This window comes from Narcine bancroftii, chromosome 4 (genome assembly GCF_036971445.1).
Source record: "Narcine bancroftii isolate sNarBan1 chromosome 4, sNarBan1.hap1, whole genome shotgun sequence".
Classification (NCBI taxonomy): Eukaryota; Metazoa; Chordata; class Chondrichthyes; order Torpediniformes; family Narcinidae; genus Narcine; species Narcine bancroftii.
In genome coordinates, this window is record NC_091472.1 from 253848253 (window position 1) to 253868585 (window position 20333).

General features: G+C 39.6%; 1 protein-coding gene across 1 annotated transcript in view; it reads right to left on the reverse strand.

Moving 5' to 3' along the window:
* Positions 1 to 19461, reverse strand: part of LOC138762455 (zinc finger protein 804A-like) — a 62783-nt gene extending 43322 nt beyond the window's left edge. The window contains exons 1-2 of the mRNA XM_069936212.1: positions 19435 to 19461; positions 15477 to 15620 (exon numbers count right to left, since the gene is read on the reverse strand). Coding sequence (XP_069792313.1) covers positions 15477 to 15620; positions 19435 to 19461 — 171 coding nt within the window. The remainder of the gene's footprint in view (positions 1 to 15476; positions 15621 to 19434) is intronic.
* Positions 19462 to 20333: the final 872 nt, after the last annotated feature.

Sequence of the window (20333 nt, forward strand, 5' to 3'; positions counted from 1 at the left end):
AACTTGGCATAAAGGTTCCTTCCCTCTGCTGGAGTTCCTTCCCTCTGCTGGAGCTCCTCCAGGGGGCAACTGCCTTTGGCTCCCTGTGGATAGGTTGCCTCCGAGGGCAGGTATTGAGGATTGGGGGTTGAGATGGCGCTCTGGTCGCATCCTGGCTGGAAACGGGCAGCACCTCTTTGCTGCAGAGCATCTGATTCCTTTGGTCTGTGTCACCATCAAGATTCTGTCTCCACATCTTTTTGTTTTACTGCACAACTCTCCCCAGCCCAGAGATAGGGTTGATCCCACACAACAAATTATGGAATCAACAACAAGAGAATGAAATAATGTAAGGGGATCAGAAAGAGAGGTAGGAGGAGATACTTAGCTGCTTTTATCAGTTTCACTATCTAACAATGTTGATGGCTGGGGGTCAGAAATGATGCCTCACTTTGCCAAACCCTATAGTTCATGGAGAGATCTTGGTCCTCATAGGCAGCTACCAGTGGTGCATCTTTTACCTCAGTGCAAGCAAGTGGCACAAAGCCAGGTTCCTTAAATTTCAAAAATATTTTGATTTGTGTTTTGAATATATTTAGTCACTGAGTCTCTTGGGTAGAGAATTCCAAAGATTGGCGACTCTCTGGGGAAGATGTGTCTTTTAATTTCTAGAGTGACTCCATAGGTTCTCTCCATATTTTGGAGACAATGACCTTTGTTTCTAGATATCTTAGCCTGTAGAAATATTATTTATTAAGTCATATATGCCCCTTAGTTTTCCTTCAAAGGTCAGAAAGTGTCTTAAAATATTCGAGCTGCATCTGACAAGCAAGGAACAGAGTTTAATGCTTCATTTATCAGAAGTATGTGCATCAGTAATTATACATGTACTCAATGAATACTTCAATTATATGATGAATTAATTCATCACAATGGATGACTGCAATGCCAATTGAAATCTACGCATTTGTGAAAATCAAGCTTCAAGACTTTCTAAATAGCTATAAGATGTCCATGAACCAGAAAAGAATGTTAGGAATGGAAAGAGAACACAGTCTAATTTATAAACATGCTAACATATCACTTGCTACAATTGGTTTTACTTAATCTCTTGACCAAATACTATAAAACCTGTTGTCGCAGGTAGATAGGGCCATAATGTAAGCTCTTGGAGCATTGTCCTTCGTAAACCAAAATATTGAGTACAGGAATTAGGATGTTACATTGAAATTGTATAAGACATTGGTAAGGCCAGATTTGGAGTATTATTTGCAGTTGTGGTCACCTACCAACAGGAAAGATATCAACAAGTTGAAGGAATGCAGAGAAAAATTTACAAGGATGTCGCCAAGACTTGAAGAGCTGAATTGTAGGGAGTGGTGAATTTGTTAGGACTTTAAATTCTGGAGTGTTTGAGAATGAGGGGAGATTTAATAGAGGTATTCAAAATTATGAGGGGCATAGATAGCGTAAATGCAAATACTTTTTTTCCACTAAGTTGAGTGAGACAAGAACAAAAGGAAATGGATTAAGGTGAAGCGTTCAAGGGGAATATTAGGGGAATCTTCTTCACTCAGAGGGTGCTGAGAGTGTGAAATGAGCTGGTGGATGCAGGTTCGATTCCAACATTTAAGAGAAAGATTGGATCAGTAGATGAATGGGAGGGGTATGAAATGGCATGGTCTGAGTGCAATGTGATGGAAATAGGCAGAATAGGATGGGAAAAAGGGCCTGTTTCTTTACTGTAGTGTTCCATGGTTCTATTTTTCAAAGGATGAAAAGATCACTCTCTACTAACATCCAACCAAGGCTGAATTGCATAAGATGTAATAGTTTTAAGTTGCCTCTTAAATTCATGTTAAGCAGTTAAATAAATTATATTATATCCTCAATGTTTAGGTGATATGTGTAGATGGGAGGTATGGTTGGTGTAGCAGTTAGCACAATGCCTTTACAGTGCCAGCGATCGGGACTGGACCTGGATTTGAATACTGTTAGGTCTGCTTTGTTCATGAATGAGTGAGTCAAACACCAGACTGAGTCGAAATCAAGGTTCTTTGTTCTTTATTGCTGGATTGTAACACTTGCAACTAACAGTGTTAGTTGGAGAAGGTGCATTCTGCCGTTATCAGCAAGTGGTGTTTTTTTTATACCTCAGGATACGTACTTAGTAAATGATCATACCATTACATTGTCCAATGAATAAACTGTTGCTATCCTTCTCTGTTAGTCTGCTGCACATCATTCTTGTTAGTGTAAAGCTTATCTTGAGTGTACAAGGTCACATCTGCATTCTGTTACTCCTTGGTACTGGGTGACTCCTTCTCCGGTCCCATCTCATGATGTTTTTACCTTACAATACTGACACCTTGTGTCTGCATGAGTTTTCTCTGGGGGGGGGGGGGGCTCTGGTTTCCTTCCACTCTTCCAAAAATACCGAGACGTAGGTTAATGGAGTGTAAATTGGGCGGCACGGACTTGTAGGGCTGAATTGGCCTGCTACAATGCTGTATGTCTAAATTTTAAAAATAAAATTTAAAATCAATTTAGGGCTTCAGTTATTGCACAGTATTTATTGGAATGCAGTATGTTATCTGCATTCAGCAAAAACAAATTATAAATGGCATCCAAGTTAGTGACAATAAAATGGCAGCCTTTTCCTGATTCTTGTTGATTCTTCCTACTCCACGTGTGTTTATGTTTAGACGAAGGAATGAGGAGAGGATTGGGTTCTGATATCCTTCTGATCATCATATTTCAGATGTATTGTCAGAGTACATGCACGAAATCATATCCAACCATAGATTATTTTTTCTACGTGCAAGGCCCGTATTGGTAGTGCAAATGTACACATGTAAACAAAAAAATGTAATATGGCAATACAGAGAGGAACAAAATCAATAAAGTGCAAAAGTAAGAGGCCTTAAATGAGTCCCTGATTGAGTTTGTTGTTGAGGAGTCTGATGGTGGAGGGGTAGCAGCTGTTCCTGAAACTGGTGGTGCGAGTCTTGTGGCACCTAGACCTCTTTCCTGATGGTAGCAGCGAGAACAGAGCATGTGCTGAGTGGTGTGGATTTTTGATGATTGCTGCTGCTCTCTGACAACAGCGTTCCCTGTAGATGTTCAAAATGGTGGGGAGGGTTTTGCCTGTGATGCCCTGGGTTTATACTCAGGGATATTGCTGTCCCCAGATTATGAAGGCTCATATGAGCTTTTACAGAGAGAGTAAAGATTGATGAACATTCCATCATAGATTTACTGTTTTTGGAGAGGAGAAGATAATCAAACCAAAACCTAAGGTCAAGAAGGAAAAAGGCAATAGATTCTGGGCTTGAATTTTAAACACTAGAATGTATAGAATGAAGAAAACATTAGCAGCTGAGTGAAAATAGACAATTGATTGTCAGTGTTGAAAGTAAACCTTCCATTTAAAATGCACTGTTTTTTGTTCATGCTTCAGCTGGGAGCATTTTACATTCCAGGTCAGTAAATTTTACATTCAAGTCCTCAAAACCGACTCAGATCAGAAACTTAATCTGGCACCCCAGTGCAGTACTGAGGGAGCACAGCTTTCTTGGAGATGCTGTTTTTTGGTTGAGGCATTTAATTGAAATCCTCTCTGCTCTCTGAAGTGGATAGAAAAAAGATTCTGTCAACATTATTTCAAAGAGCAACGTTAGATATGAACCTAATCTGCCGGCCAATTTTTATCCCTCTATCAACATCATGGAAACAGACCATTTGGGAAATTAAGGTAACTTACAATGAGCAAATTTGCTGCTCTGTTCATTACTCTGCAACAGCGAATATAGCTTGAAACCAAATGATGGTGTTTCAGGATGACTTGAGGCCATGAAAGACACTGGACTCAATGTAATTTCCCATTTGATTCCTTTTACTTGTACATCAGAGCAGGATAGGTGATTTGCAATTCTTCCAGATGACCAATAAATTGTAGTTACTTACAGTGTAACTGTGGTGTGGCAACATGAAATAAAATTCATCTCATGTTTTGTGTTTGTAAATCGGTGAATGAAATCAATAAATCATGTAACTAACTTCAAGGTATACTTCCAGAGATAAGTGGCTGTCTGGGCTGTTTGTTTTGTGATTCAGTGCTTTTATTACTTTGCCTATAAACTTTATTGGGAATTTACAGCTACATGGAAATATAAAAATACCACGAAAATCTACAAGAAAACTTTTATGGGAAGGTCTGTGTGTATAGCCACACATTGCCATCCAGTTTAGAATCAAAGAGCTCTTTTAGATTTCTGGGTACAATTTGGCATAATTGCCCACACCTAGTTAAGCTGCTGCTTTCTGCCCAAACTTGTATTTTTGGTCACCTTGGGGTAACAGGTGACAAGAAAATATGTGGAGAGAATCCTCATCACAAGGTTGACTGGGAAACCTTCGGCAGGAAAAGAAAACTTTTAATCTGTGAGGGATAGATGAGTTAGAGCCTTGCAGAAATAGAAAGGATATTAAATGTAGAAAGTAAAATTGGAACACGTTTTTAAAGCAGCTCAAGACCTTAGAACAAAGGCAGAGTGGAAATTCAATTTCGGATTAACATCAGGAAGGATTTCTTCAGAGAGGTGATTGATAGGATAGGACACAGGAGGAAGAATACACTGGATCCATTCAAGATACAATTAGTTGATGTGATGAAAAGGTTACAGAGTGGATCATATGAAATAGTTGCCCACTTTATTACATCATTAGCTTGTAAGTCACAATCCTTCATTGCAGTAAAAGTGTCTTTCGGGCAGAATCATCTGGTGTTGTAAGTGAGGGATTTTAAGCTGTGTGAAATTTTACAAGTACTACAGAATCCACAAAGAAATGTGACAAATGGACACATTCTGTCTGCAGTTTCCTTTCAGGTTCTCTATATATTATGCAAATATGGGATTGTTCTGTAGAAAGTTACCTTTATTCTGTGGCAATGTGCTTCTGATTAAAGGAGGACAACTTTACTAAATATTCCCAAATAACTGCATTGTTTTATTGTCACTTGAACTGAATTACAGTCAAACTACACAGTTAGTGTAGTGGTTAGCATAACGCTATTACAGTGCCACTGATCCAGGTTCGCATCCGGCGCTGTCTGTAAGGAGTTTGTATGTTCTCATGTATTTCTGCATGGGTTTCCTCTGAGCACTCTGTTTTCTTTCTACCTTTCAAAACGTATGAGGGTTGTAGATTAATTGGGGCATTGGGGTGGCATAGGCTCGTGGGTCAGAAGGGCCTGTTATTGTGCTGTATGTCTAAATTTAAATTTAAATTTTAGATTTAAAAAAAACCTTTGCTTTCTAAACTATCTAGGCAAGATAACCTGTACAGTAGGTGGTCCAACATTAACAAATAAATAAATACATTAAGACACCAGTGTAAGGAATGTTACAACAGTCAAATAGTTCGGGATTTAGAAAAATGTACAAAAACAGAATGCTGGATATAGAAAAAAATTATTTAAAACAGTGCAAGGACATAATCTTTTGGAACGTAAGAGTCTGATAACAAAAGGACAGAAACTCTCCTTCAACCTAGAATTTTATGTTTCAAGCTCGTGTTTCATCTGCCTGATTGAAAGGTTGGGCGGGGGTGGGGTGGAAGTCTTTTAATATCTTAGTAGCTCTCCAGAGGCAGCTGCAGGTCCAGATGTAGTCAATGGAGGGGAAGCCGCGTTGCACAATGACCAATCATCCAGTCATTTCTCCACTTTAAAATTTGTTTTTGTCAGGGCCTGTCCAAATAGACAAAAGCTGATTCATTGAAGTTTACCACTCCTCCCTTTCGGGGACAAGTTCTTTGTATTTGGAGTAAGTAATAATATGGATAATACGAATATTACTTTGAGGTTAGTCCATATTAAGCAACACTTCCATCAATTTTACCTTTGCAAAAGAGAATCTGAAAATTTTCATGAGAAAACCACATTTATATTTCATTATTTACTATCACAGTAAAGTGTATTTTGATATTTTTAAGGCAGCAGAATTCCTATTTTACCTGTCATAGGTTTGCATTCCAGATTTAACAAACAATAAATAATGATGTATATTTTGAAATCTAGAGCATTTGCAAGTTATTTGGGCTTCCTTCTTGCATCCAGATATTTTAACCTGATCAGCATTCACCAATTACACTGAAATCAATGGGAATAGAATGGAATCAGAACAAAATTGTAAATACTCGACAGGACAAGCGGGCAGCTGTGGGGAGAAAACCAGTTTCTATTTCAAATTGCTGATTCTTGTATCAGAATTAAAATTAACATTGTAGGAATCATCCAATCTGATGGAACTGAAAATTGTTGGAACTTCAATCAGATTTTGCTTTCTCTCACAGTTAGAGCATAGAACATTAGAATACAATAGAGGCCCTTTGCCCCTCGATATTGTGCCAACTAGTATAAACCTACTCAACAAACTAAACCTTCCCTACCTCACACCCATTACCTTCTATTTTTCCTGCAGCCATGTGCCTAAGAGTCATAGATGTTCCGATGTACCAGCCTCCACCACCACTCCAGGCAATGTCCTTCCAGGCACCCAGTACTCTGTGTCAAAGAACTTGCCCCTCATATCTCCCTTAAGCTTTCCTTCCCTCACCTTTTATGTGCCCTCTGGTGTTTGCTATTCTCACCCTGAGGGAAAAAAGTGCTGGCTGCCTCTTGTAATCTTGTAAACCTCTATTAAGTCACTTATCATCTTTCTTTGCTCCAAAGAGAAACCCCCTATCTCTGTTAACTTTGCCTCATAAGACAAGTTCTCCAATCCAGGCAACATCCTGGTAAATCTCCTTTGTACCCTCTCCAGATCTTCCTGTAATGAGGTGACCAGAACTAAACTAGAAGTGTGGTCTAACCAGAGTTTTATACAGCTGCATACCATAAGCATTCTTAACCGTGTAGCGACCTTGAGAGATCCATGGATTTAGACCCTAAGATCCTTCTGTTCTTCCATACCATTAAGAACCCTGCCATTAACCATGTACTATGCCTTCAGAATTGACCTTCCAAAATGCATCACTTCACATAAACAGATTGAGCTCCTTCTGCCACTTTTCCGCCCATCTCTGTTCTGTCTATATCCTGTTGTAACCTACAACAACCTTCTACACTATATACAGCACCTCCAACCTTCATGTTATCTGAAAACTTACTGACCCATCACTCTACTTTTTCGTCCAGGTCATTTATAAAAATTGCAAAGAGCAGGTGACCCAGAACAGATCCCTGCAGAATCCAATAGTTACTGACCTCGAGGTAAAATATGTTCCATCTGCTGCTACCTGTTTTCTGCAGGCAAGCCATTTCTCAATCCTCACAACCAAGGTTCCATGGATCAAGTCTACCACTTGTCAAATGCCTTTTTAAAATTGATATACACTATATCTACTGCTGCACTGCAACCTGTAGATGGTGCCACCTGCTGCTACTGTGCATTGATAGTGGAATTAATGAATGGTTTTTAATGGTGCCTAACAGTCGGCTGCTATGTCCTTCTTGATGTCAAGCTTGAATGTTGCTCATTCTGCACTCATCCAGGAAAGTGGAGAGCCAGACTCCTGATTTGAGCCTTGCAATTGGTGGATGGGTTCTGGGAGTTAGGAGGTGAGTTACTTACTACGGGATCTGAGCTCTCTGTAGCGTCACTGTGTAGGTTACTCCAGTTAAGTTTCTGATTAATGGTAACCTCTCCCCATTGTGGAAGATTTTAGTGGTGGTAATACCATTGTATGTCAGAGAATGATAGCTGGATGTTCTCCTTGTTGTGTATTGCCATTACCTGCCACTTGTGTGGTACATTTGCTACTTGCCAGCTATCAGCCCAGGCCTAGAAACTGCTGCATTTTTGCTGCATCTGGTTGTGGATTGCTTCATTACCTAAGGAATTGTACAAACATCCCTACTTCTGACCTAATGATGGAAGATCAATGCAGCAGGCGAACATGGTTGGGCCTTGGACATGACCCTGAAGAACTGACTGAAGGCTGACATAAATGATGCTGGGGTCCACTGGAGGAGGTTCAGAGGTTCAGAGGATGATCCTTCAGCAAATTCGACTCATGGTACTCACTGGGTTGCACGGGCGTGCTGGGCTCCTCCATCAATGAGGATGGGGAAACTAACTCTCCAATGAATGTTTTATTAATCCACTATTATTCACGACTGGATGTGGCAGGACAGCAGAGCTTTGAACTGATCCATTAGTTTGGGGATTACTTAGCTCTGTTTTTTGCATGGTGCTGATGCTGTTCAGCAAGCAAGTTGTCCTGTCTTGTAGCTTCATCAAATTAATTCTTTCGAGCGTGGGCTGATGCTGCTTCTGTCATTACCTTCCCCATGGTGCATCCCCTGGTAAAATGGTGATGTTAGATCAAGGACAATGAGGTTGCAGATTGTGACTGAGTGCAATCCTTCTGCTGATGGACCACAATGCCTCATGGATGCCCAGTTGAAGTTGCTCGATTGGTTGGCAGTTGACCCCATTTATAATGGTGGCCATGGCACACAATAGACAAAGCATATTCTCACTGTGAAGACAGGATTTAATCTACAAAAGGACTGTGCGGTCCTCACTCCCACTTTTACTGTTGCTGGCAGATGCATCTGCGCTGGACAGGTTGGTGAGGATGAGGTTGTGTAGGAGTGTGTCTTTCGGTTCCCTCACCACTTGTCTTTGACCCAGTCTAGCAAAGTCCTTCATTATTCGGCCAGTCATAGAGCCAGTCTTGATATCAGACACAAGTCTCCCTATCTAAAATATGGAGCCCATATTTACAAACTGTTAGTATTAAAATTTAAATGAATCTCTCAACATATCCTTTCTCTTATATGAATATTTATATTTAAAAGTATCGGAAAGGGAAATACTCCTGTTGTGGTGACCATCTTTTTCTTTTTTAGTTTGTAGGGAGTTTGGGGGATTTATAGGAGATGTATTTTTTTTAAACTTTTAATAAAATATCACATGTATTTGGATTCAGTTTGAAATATTGTGATAAGTTTGCTAGTGGTTTAATAAATAAAATATTCAAAAAGTCTCCCTCTCCAGAGCACATTCTGTGCCTTTGCTATTCAAGTGATCCTGATAAGTGGCATTCAACAAGAGGTTGCATGGGTTCATCAGGAAATGTCAACAGTGGCTGGTATCAGCAGTAGTCCTTTCCCACATTTAACCTCGAGATTTAATTGGATCTGGATTTTGTATTGAGGACTCCCAGGGCAGTTCTGACCTGACTGTATACCACTGTGCCTGGGACAGGACATACTCCTGCATTGAGATGGTGGTGTCTGGAATGTAGATTCCAAGGCAGAATTCTGTGACTATGACATTGACCAGGCGTCTAAAGGTGGATCCTGTGGATAATTTCAACAGTTGCAGTATGACATTAACCACATACCCATCATTCACTATAACATCTGATTGCACTTTCCACTGTGGAAAGGAAAATCGGGAAGATTATGCTTCCTCCAACCATTCAACCATCATTTTTGTACTACATGCAAAATAACTCCCAAAATACATTTGTTGGAGTACCAGTCTTGACATATTTCCTGTGAAGTTCAGCTGGTAAGTGTAACAAAGTTTTCACTGAGTGTTAAAGGGTGCCAAGTGATGTATATGTGAGAACTAAAATATCCACATTAAACTCATGACCTACATGCAGAAACAACTGTAATCAATTTCATTCAGGTTAGGTTTGGCTACAGACATAATACTCAGAAACACAGTTTTCCAACATTTAAGTTGCAGTCCAGGTAGTTTTTAATGCTGGAATAAGCAGGAAGAAAATAGGAGGAGGACAAACAGGGGAGAGGTGCAGGGGCTTTCAGGAGACCAAGGCTGCCCTGTCGAACTGGCACCAATGAGCAAAGGCACAACTTGAAATACCTCTACTCAAATGCGCTGGAGAAGCTCAGCAGGTCACGCGGCATCCCCAGGTAGCAAAGGGCAACCAACATTTTGGGCCTGGGCCCTTCACTGGGTATCGAAACTTTCATTACTCCTTACTTCATATGGATGCTGCATGACCTGCTGAGTCTCTCCAGCACATCTGTGCATTGCACTTGACCACAGCATCTGCAGACTTTCTTGTTTAACTCTGATCATTGCTTTACAAATCTGCATTTACTAACTCCAGTGGCAGCAGAAATGTCACAACTAACTCGGACAAGCTGGCTGGCAATGATAAACCACTATGTAACTGTGGCTTGCACCCCTGCTTTTGCAATATTGGCATTCTTGGCAAAGGTGCTGGAGCAGGATTGCCAGCTGTCTGTCAGTGAAAGAGTTCTGCACATCCTTTTACTTCATCCTGACCATAACTCAGTTTCAGATTTTTTACTGAAGATTTTCAACCCCTGCTTAATTCTACTGCCTGTGACCAATTCTGAGCATCAGTTCATACTGGAAAAGAAAGGTAGGTCTCAGCTCTAAGCCTGCATATTTTGTCAAGTAAATTGCATTAGTGCCAATATTGAAAAATCCAGACCACACTGTACAATGGTTTAGATAGATCCTGCCTAAACTCACAGAAACAGTTAAATTCTGCATTCCAGTTAACATTCGTCCCTGGAGTTTCTGAATGATGTGTTGAGAGGAACAGATCTCAACAGGCTTTCTTTCCCTTTTCTTATTAAATACAGTACTCTGACACACATTATCCATTTAACCATTATTCCCATATTTTGTATAGGAACTGGAGGTGGCAGGTGCATCAACCCTAGTTGAAAAGGGAAAACAAACATTTACACTTTATGCCTGAGATGCTATGCATTCAAGCAATATTACCATGGCAAACAGGATTGTGAAATTAGATTCTATCCAATTAAATAGTTCCCAATTGAAAAATAAAATACTGGTTTTAAAGTATGTTGTTTCAAATTTTTAATAATACAGCAGTTTTAAATCAAATTCTCTATCCTTCACCTAATGTTTCATCTGTACACACCACAGACTGTAGTGAACATTACTGAGTGAAAGTATTTCAGATGATTGCAAATTGTATAACTTACATTTTGTGCTTTTAAAAAAATGTATACGATCCCACTCATTTAAACGATTACCGAGTTTCATGAACTGTCTGTGTTCAGTTATTTTAGCATACGGTCACTACTAATAGAACACATCATATTACAGCACAATGCAGGCCCTTTGGCCCACAAAGTTGTGCTGACCTATATAAACCTACTCCACAATCATCTAATTTTCCCCTACCTCACCCTCCGAACCGTCTATTTTTTTTTTTACAGCCACATGCCAATTTAAGAGTCTTTTGAATGCCCCTGTTGTCCCAGTCTCCACCACCACCCCACTCTGCCCCACCCCCGGAAATGGATTCCAGGCACCCACCTCTCATTGAGTTAAAAAAAAACTTACCTCTGATATCTCCTCTAAACTTTCCTCCACTATACTTAAACAGATGTCCTCCAGTATTTGCTATTGCCACCCCAGGTTAGCAAGATAAACAGAGGAACAAGACTGATGAAGCCCTCATCTACAAATGTTTCTAGGTTTATATATTTTAAAAATATGGATTAAAAAAATAAATTTGGAGAAGATACAATTATATTGTTGGAAGTATAAGACAAACAAATAATGCCAATAATATATTAAGATTTGTTTGTCAAATGCAGGACATTATAAAGATAAAGAAGAAGATAAGTGCTTGTGATTGGAGTGCTGTTCCATGAATGTCCAGCCGAAGAGTGATTTACAGTGAAAAACTATTAGTTAGATTAAATAATCTTACTGTCAGATGAAATGCCAGTAATCAAACAGCATGCTGGGTAGAAAATCATTCTAAATGCAATGGATCCTGTAAGACCTTATTCTGTAGGGGATCATAAATGCTCACAATCCCCTTTAAAGGATCTGCTGGTATGTGTACTGATCAAGTGACATGTATGTAGGTTATTTCTGAGAAACATCTGCTGCTGTATTTTGTTATGACCAAGTAAAATTTGGTCCGATTCAAGAATGAGATAAGTTCTGATAAGGCAGAGTTTGAATTGGATCAGGCTTAATCAGAAATTATGACATTATCGGCTGTAATATTATGAGAAATGTAGGTTTTATTGGCTGGCCTTTTCTGCCAAAAGGAGAAGAGCTTTCACGTCTTCCATTAAAGCAGCTTTTATTGGCATTGGTGATATGGTAATATGTACTTTGCTTACTGGCTCAAATTATAGCAAGTTATCTCAATGTGGATGAAAGCAAAGTTCTAGAGCTGTCAATGCTATCATTTCCAAATATGCTAAATATCTTGACGTTCCTGTTACATGACATTATTGAATCTATATTCCATGTGAGTCCCATTGATTCAGCTGCCAAACACAAGTTATGTTTAAACATGGGTTTGAATGCTTTCTATTATATTAAATTCATCATAAGCTTTTTCATTCATTAAATGTGTTTTTGCTGTAACTTTGTTTTTCAAAAAAAGTCACTCTTGCCTTGAAGTATTATTGCAAAATGAGAAAGTGTTTAATTGGGGAAGGGCTAATTATGAAGGGATGAGGCAGGAACTAGCGAGAGTAAATTGGAAACAGATGTTCAAGGGTGAAAGCACAGAACTAACGTGGAGGAAGTTCAGGGACACGTATTGGGTTCAGGAGAGGTTTGTGTCATTGGGACAGGGAAATGATGGTAGGAAAAGGGGACTGTGGTCGACTAAACAGGTGAGGCAATGAGTCAAGAGGAAGAAGGCTGCATATGCTAGACATGGGAAACAGGAGGGGCTCATGAAAAGTATATGGTAGCCAGGAAGGAGCTGAAGAAAAGACGTAGGAGAGCTCAAAGGGGGAATGAGAAGGCCTTGGCCTGTAGGATTAAGAAGAACCCCAGGTCATTCTATGCATATGTCAAGAACAGAAGAATGATGAGAATGAAGGTGGAACCGCTCAAGGATAAAGGATGTAACATGTGGCTGGCAATGCAGAGGGTTGGGGAGTTCCTAAATAAATAGTTTGCTTCAGTATTCACAAGAGAAAAGTACCTTGATCAGGGTGAGATTGGAATAGAACAGGCTTGTGTGCTGGACAATGTTGAGATTAGGGATGAGGAAGTGTTGGATTTTAAAAAAAACAACACATTAAAATTAATAAAACCCTGGGCTGGATGCGATCTACCCCAAATTGCTCTGGAAAGGGAGGGAAGAGGTAGCTGAGGCAGTGGTTATAATCTTTGAATCCGCTTTGACCACAGGGGAAGTGCTTGAAGAGTGAAGAATGGCATACGTGGTCCCTTTGCTTTAAAAAAAGGTAATAGGGAGAATCCTGGGAATTATAGACCAGTGAGTCTTACGGGCTGCAGTGTGCAAACTATTGGAGAGGATTCTTAAGGATAGGATTTATGAGCATTTGGAGAAGTCCAGCATGGCTTTGTAAAGGGAAGGTCGTGTCTCACAAGCCTAATTGAGTTTTATGAAGTGGTACAAAAGAAATTGATGAGGGTAAGGCAGTTGATGTGATCTATATGGGGTTCAGTAAGGCATTTGACTAGGTTCCCCGTGAGAGACTCATCAGAAAGTCATGAGGCATGGGATCCATGGAACCTTGACTGTGTGGATAAAAATTGGCTTGTATGTAGAAAGCAGAGAGTAGTAGTTGCAGTAAAGTGTTCTGCCTGGAGGTCAGTGACTCGTGGAGTTCTGCAAGGATCTTTTCCGAGACCCCTGATCTTTATGATTTTTATAAATGACCTGGATGAAGAGGCAAAATGATGGGTCAATAGGTTTGCAGATGATATGAAGATTGGAGGAGTTGTGGATGGCGTTGAAGGCTGTTGAAGGTTACAAAAGGATAAAGACAGGATGCAGAATTTGGTGGAAAAGTGGCAGATGGAGTTCAATCTGGATAAGTGTGAGGGGATGCATTTTGGAAGGACAAATCAGAAGGCTGAGCACAGGGTTAATGGTCAGATACTTGAGATTGTGGATTGTCCTTGGGGTCCAAATTCATACATCCTTCAAGGTCACAGCGCAGGTTGATAAGATAGTTAAGAAGGCCTATGGGATGTTTTACTTCATTAATAGGAGGATTAAGTTTAGGAGTGAAGAAGTCGTATTGTAACTCTACAAACCTCTGGTGAGTCCACACTTAGAGTATTGTGTTCAGTTCTGGTCACCACATTATAGGAAGGATCTGGAAGCTACGGAGAGGGTGCAGAGGAGATTTACCAGTATATTGCATGGATTTGGAAACTAAGTCTTGTGAGGTAAGGTTAGGAGAGCTGGGATTTTTTTCTTTGGTGTGTAGAAGGATGAAAGGAAACAACAGAGGTCTACAAGATTATGAGAGGTATAGATAGGGTGGACAGAGAGTGCCTTTGTCCCAAGGCAGGAATAGCAAACACCAAAGGACATGTGTATATAATGAAGGGAGGCGAATTTATGGGAGACATCAAGGGTAAGCTTTTTACGCAGAGTTGTGAGTGTCTGGTATACCATGCCATGGATGGTACTAGAGGCTGAAACATTGGGTCATTGAAGAGATTCTTAGACAGGCACACAGATGGAAGAAAATTAGAGTTATAGGTAGGGAGGGTTTAGTACTTTATAAAAAGTTTGTGGGTCAGCACAACATTGAGGACTGAAGGGCCTATACTGTGCTGTAGTGTTCTATGTTAAAACTGCCATATGCTGATCGTGTGAGATGACATAACTCAAAAGCTTTTTGCGCACGTGAGACTCAAACACGTTTGGTTTCAGAAGATGTATTTCGTACCTTGTCTTTAGTTCTTAATATTACTTTGACTCCAAATCCTTGCTCTCTTCGGAATAAGTGGGCCATCTGGTTTAATTCTGACTGCTTCACAATCCCATATTGTTGCCCTCGCTTCCCTTATCACAAGAAGGGCCATATTAATGAAGTGGAAAGATGCAGTCCCTCCCATTCATTATCAATGTTTGTCTGATATGACTTTGGAAAAAAATTAGATGTTCCACGACTGAAGTTGATCTTTACTTTGTTAATCTTTCTTTATGGGGTTCTTTTCTTAAATACTTTCAAAATTTGTGAGATTAAATAGTTTCTGGTTTTTGATCCCAATGTTGACCTTTTTATTATTAGTAGTGGGCTGTTTGTGTTAAGCCAGTAAGTAGCTTCCAAAGGGAGGGGATTGATAATTAGAATGCTTTTTTTTTCTTTCTTTTTATTGTAACATTAGTTTCAGTACTATTTGTGTTGCTATATTTTATTGTTATGTACCTATGTAGCATTTATTTGATAAACACCAATAAAAATATTGAAAAAGCTTGTTATGTTATATCGATCAATTGCATATCTTTAAAAAATATTTTTATATTGATGCAAGACTGTTCGTGTAACTACGTACTTAGCAGTAGTCACCCTGATAAAAACAGACTGGATTTCAACACCACTTAATTTCTGCATTCATACTATATGATGTTGCAGCAACAAGAATTGCAAATAAAATGCGAATGAGTAAGTGTTGTCCCAATGCTTACTGTTTCCTTACCTGCTTATGAGCGTGATCGTAAGAGTTTATGTGGTTATCAAACTCTTGATGTTTGTAATATTGCTTGTCACACAATTCACAGTAGAAGTTAGCCTTCAGATCATCCAAAGCTTTTGTTATTGCTTTCTCCTTTCCAGCATATTCCTGTGAAGAAAGCAAAGAATCTGTCAATCAAATGACATTTCAAAACATTCTTGAACCACGTGATGTTCTGTTGAATATTCAGCAATTAAGTAGCCCCAGCTTCTAATACTTGACTTTGTAATAGATTTTACACTGCAAGGATGGTTATTTCAAATTTTAAACATTTTAAGATATTAAAACACACACATGGCAGCGGGACCAGAAAACACACCCAGTCAGGTACTGAAGGATTGTGTAGACCAATTGATGGAAGTCCTTATGCAGATCTTCATCACGCTATTGTAGGAGTCCATCGCCCCCGTCAGTTGTCAGATAGCTATCACCATACCGGTACCAAATTGGTCAATAGTAACAGGCTTCAATGATGACCACACAGTGACACTGAACTCCACTACTGTGAAATGCTTCGAATGTCTGGTGATGGAACGTATCAAAGTGCACCTCCTGGAGATGCTCAACCCATTTCAATTCACCTACAGATGGAGCTGTTCCATTGCCCATGCTATAGTTTTGTCCCTCCACTCTATCTTAACCAATCTGGAGACTGACACCTCATATGCCTTCATTGACGTCAGCTCAGTGTTTAATACAATTAGACCTCAGAGGCTGGTAGAGAAGCTGTCCTCATTGGAACTCAGCACCTTTCTCTTTAATTGGATTCTGTACTTGCTAATGGGAAAACCACAGTCTGCTCAAGTCGGCAGCAGAACATCAAGCCTAGTCACGCTGAGCGCTGGAGCACCTCTGGGCTGTGTGCTCAGCCCGCTCCTGTTTGCGCTGCTGACCCATGACTGCCATGCCAGCAACAATGATGAGTCGCAATAAAGAAAAGAGGTGGAAAATCTTATGAGGTAGTGCGAGAATGAAAACCTGAGTCTCAACATTGACAAGTCAAAGGAGATGATTGTGGACTTCAAGATGACCAGAGGCAGCCACTCTCCACTACACATCAATAGTAGTGAAGAGCACCAAGTTCCTCAGAGTCCACTTAGGAACTGACTTATCTTGGGCACATAACATTTCCTCACTTGTCAAGAAGGTGCAAAAGTTACTGCACTTCTTTAGAAGCTTTAGGTGGGCAAGGCTACTGGCCACCATCCTGTCAAGTTTCTACAGAAGTTCTATCGAGCAATCTGGCCTGCTCGATCAGTGTGGTACGGTTGTTGTAAAGCATTGGATCGGAGGTCAATCCACAGGACTATAAAAAGCAGCAGAGAGAATCGCTGAGGCCTCCCTCCGCAACACCCCCTTCCATCTTTCCCCATTGATCCCATTAATGTATTTACCAAGATCATTGTTTAAAGAGAGCTCACAAAATCTGTAAAGAGCCTTATCATCCTACCCACAGCATCTTCTAGCTACTCCTGTCAAGAAAAAGATACAGAAGTATTAGAGCCAGATCCAGCAGGCTGAGGAACAGCTTCTTCCCACGGGCAGTGAGATACTGAATGACTGTTGAACTGCTAAAATAACTCCCCATGGCTCGACTAGTTTTATATATGTATATCAGACATGTATTTAGGTTCTGTGTATATGCATCATGTGTCTGTGTGCTATGTCTGTATGTGTGCTTGCAATGTGGTCCGGAGAATGCTGTTTCATTGGGTTATACTGTTACAGTCGGATGATAAATAAATAAACTTGAAAGAAAATTTGAAAAAGTTAGAAGTGCTGCACAGAACCAATGTTAGTTCAATTTATGTAACTTTTCTGAATAAAAATAAGTAATATTCATGATTAGTCTATTTAGATTTCAGAAATGTTAAATCTATCAGAAAAAGAAGATTCTCAGATAGACAATTAACACCAGATGTTTACACATATGCAAGGTCTTTAATATTAATAGCATTATTAGTATATAGCATTTGATACAATTGCAAATTATTTTATGCTGCTGTTGATAAAATTATAGTTTCAAGTAACGTGTAGATATACTTGCTGTATGGGTGTAGACAATCAAACAACCCAAGTGTTTTCACCCACTTACACACCAATATTAAATCATGGAATTCAGCTAACCAGATTGATCTCACAGATTAATATTAGATTTGTCATTTGCTCCTTTTTTAATATTTCTGTGAGGATACAGTAAAGAGTATATGTGTTAGGTAAGTTTAGCAGATGTACAATAAAGTTATTAACGGAAAACATGAGAATAGCGGGGACTTCCCAGTAGCCAACCATTTCAATTCAGCACCCCATTGACGCGTCGGTCCATAGCTTCATGCACTATCAAACCGAGGCCACCAGCAAATTGGAAGAACAACCCTTAATATTCCTTCTGGGGATACTCTCCAACCAGACGGCATTAATGTTGACTTCTCAGTTTTCTGTTAAGCCTCTCCCCTGTCTCTCTCTCTTTCCCTATCCCTCTGCCTCTTTTGCTTCAGTTTCCCACACCCTTCTCCATTCAGAGAGCTACCACCCTCTCCTTATCCATTATCACCTTTTTTTCTCTTCTGCCTTTCCCACCCATATTCACCTATGACCTATTGACTGTTGGCCTGTGCACCTCCCCTTGTGCCTTCTGCCTTCCTCCCCTCATCTTTTTATTCATATTTTGGTGAAGGACTCAAGCCTGAAATGGTGGTTATGCAGTATATCTTGGCTTCCTAGGGACACTGCATGGCTTGCTGAGTTTCTCCAGTACTTTTATGTAATTAAAAAATTGATATTTCTCATTAAACATGTATTTGGATATAAAAATTTCAGTATGCTAATTCATGATATACAGCAAGTAAATATGTAGGTTCAAAAAAAGTATTGAAGGAAAAGTAAGGAACCTTCAAAGATGGTGCATGGTAATTTGTTGACAGTATGCTAGAGTTCAATATAAATGTTTTGATCTCCATATATAGGCCAATTGTAATACAGACATTTAAATAGTGTGACATGGATTCGGTAGATTAATTTCTAAGGTGCAGAGGGAGATTGGCCTGTACTCACTGAGTTTCAAAGTGATATACAAGATTTGAAAGGGGGTGGTGGTGGTGGATGGTACAAATGGGGCATTTAAAGGACTCCGGCACATGGAAGTAAGAAAAATAGAGGGTTATGGATGTGAGGAAGCAAAGGATAAGATTGTTGTGGTGTCGTTTTTAAATAAGCTGGCACAATATCGTGGGCTGAAGGGCCTGTAGTGTGCTGTAATGTTCCAATGTTCTAATGAGATGACCTTAGGGGATGTTTCCTCAGGTTGAAAAGGCTACAACCGAAGGAATAATCTATAAAGGAGTCAACTGTTTTAGGATATTTTTTGTTGACTATTTCTGACACTCAGATAACATTTTGGATACAAAAGGGAATGATACAATTGGGATGGGTAAAAAGTGAACAGTCTGTAGGATCGATTGTGAACTTATTGAATGTTGAAGCAGACAACAAACTGTTTCCCCTGACACTTGCTGTGTCTTCGCCTCATTTTAATTCAATGTATATAAAAAGCATCAAGATTTATTTTATCTTTAACTTATTGCAGGAATGTCAAAACTACAGCTAAAGTAATGATCCTCTTTCCTCCAATGGCATTGATAATAAATTATCTTATTTCCCATTCAAAGCTAATAAGACAAGTTTCTCACAGTCACATGCATATGCTTCACACCATAAATACATGATTGCTGATATTTCAAGATTCTCTCCTTTCTTCTCTATCTCTCCTGAATTTTTTTGTTCCTGAACTAAATGTAGTTCCTATTCTTGTGGTGAACTAAAATGTATTTATTAATTTGATCAGTCTCTTAAAATGTAATCAAAAATTGAGCTTGCAGCTCCATTTTCGTCAAGGGATATGTGCAGACATAGAATTCATTACCTGTGTCCCAATGATACGCTTCCTCATTTCTGGGAGGAGAAGCCAAGGGACGACACACATTTTCAAATTGATGGGACAAAGGTGGAGAGGGTTCTGGGTCATTGAGGCAACTATGAAGTAAGCGCAGTCCTCCATTTTCAAGAACTCTGAGGAGATTTGTCATTGAATATCAAAATTCTGCAGGTGAATGGTAAATATACTGACTGGTTGCAGCACAGCTTGGTTTGGGAACTTGACTGCCCAGACTTGCAGTACTCTTCAAAAGGTAGCAAACGTAGCCAGATCCGTCACAGACTCTAACCTCCCATCCAGTGCAGACATCCATTGGAGGCACCGTCTCAAGAAGGCAGGCAGCATCAGAAGGGACCCCCCATCACCCGGTAGCAAAGGATAAGATTGTTGTTGCCTGAAAACCAGTACCAGTTTCTTTACAACAGTTATCACACTCTTGAATCTCACCTTGGTACACTAATCAAACTCTGCACTGACAGCACAAAAGGACTGTCTGCACTAATGCAAAGGTTACTTTTTTGTACTCTGATATCTGTGAATATTTATTATGTCTTTTTTTTGTATTTATTGTCTCTTAATTGCATTAAGTATACTATTGTAATTGATTTTTAGTATTTTTTACAAAATATTCAGTTGTTGCAAACAAGAATGTTGGTGCATATGTTATCATTTTTCATTTTACATCTTTGTTGTGGAAAGCTTGTTTGTTTTTCTAATTTATTCTTTATGACTATATTATTTTCTAATTGAAAATACCTCTTCATTACATGTATCCTTCCCACTTTCTTACCATTCATTATATTCCCCTTGTCCTCATCTTCCAACCCAGCAATTCATTATATTCCCCTTGTCCTCAACTTCCAACCCAGCATCAGGGATGTATTTCC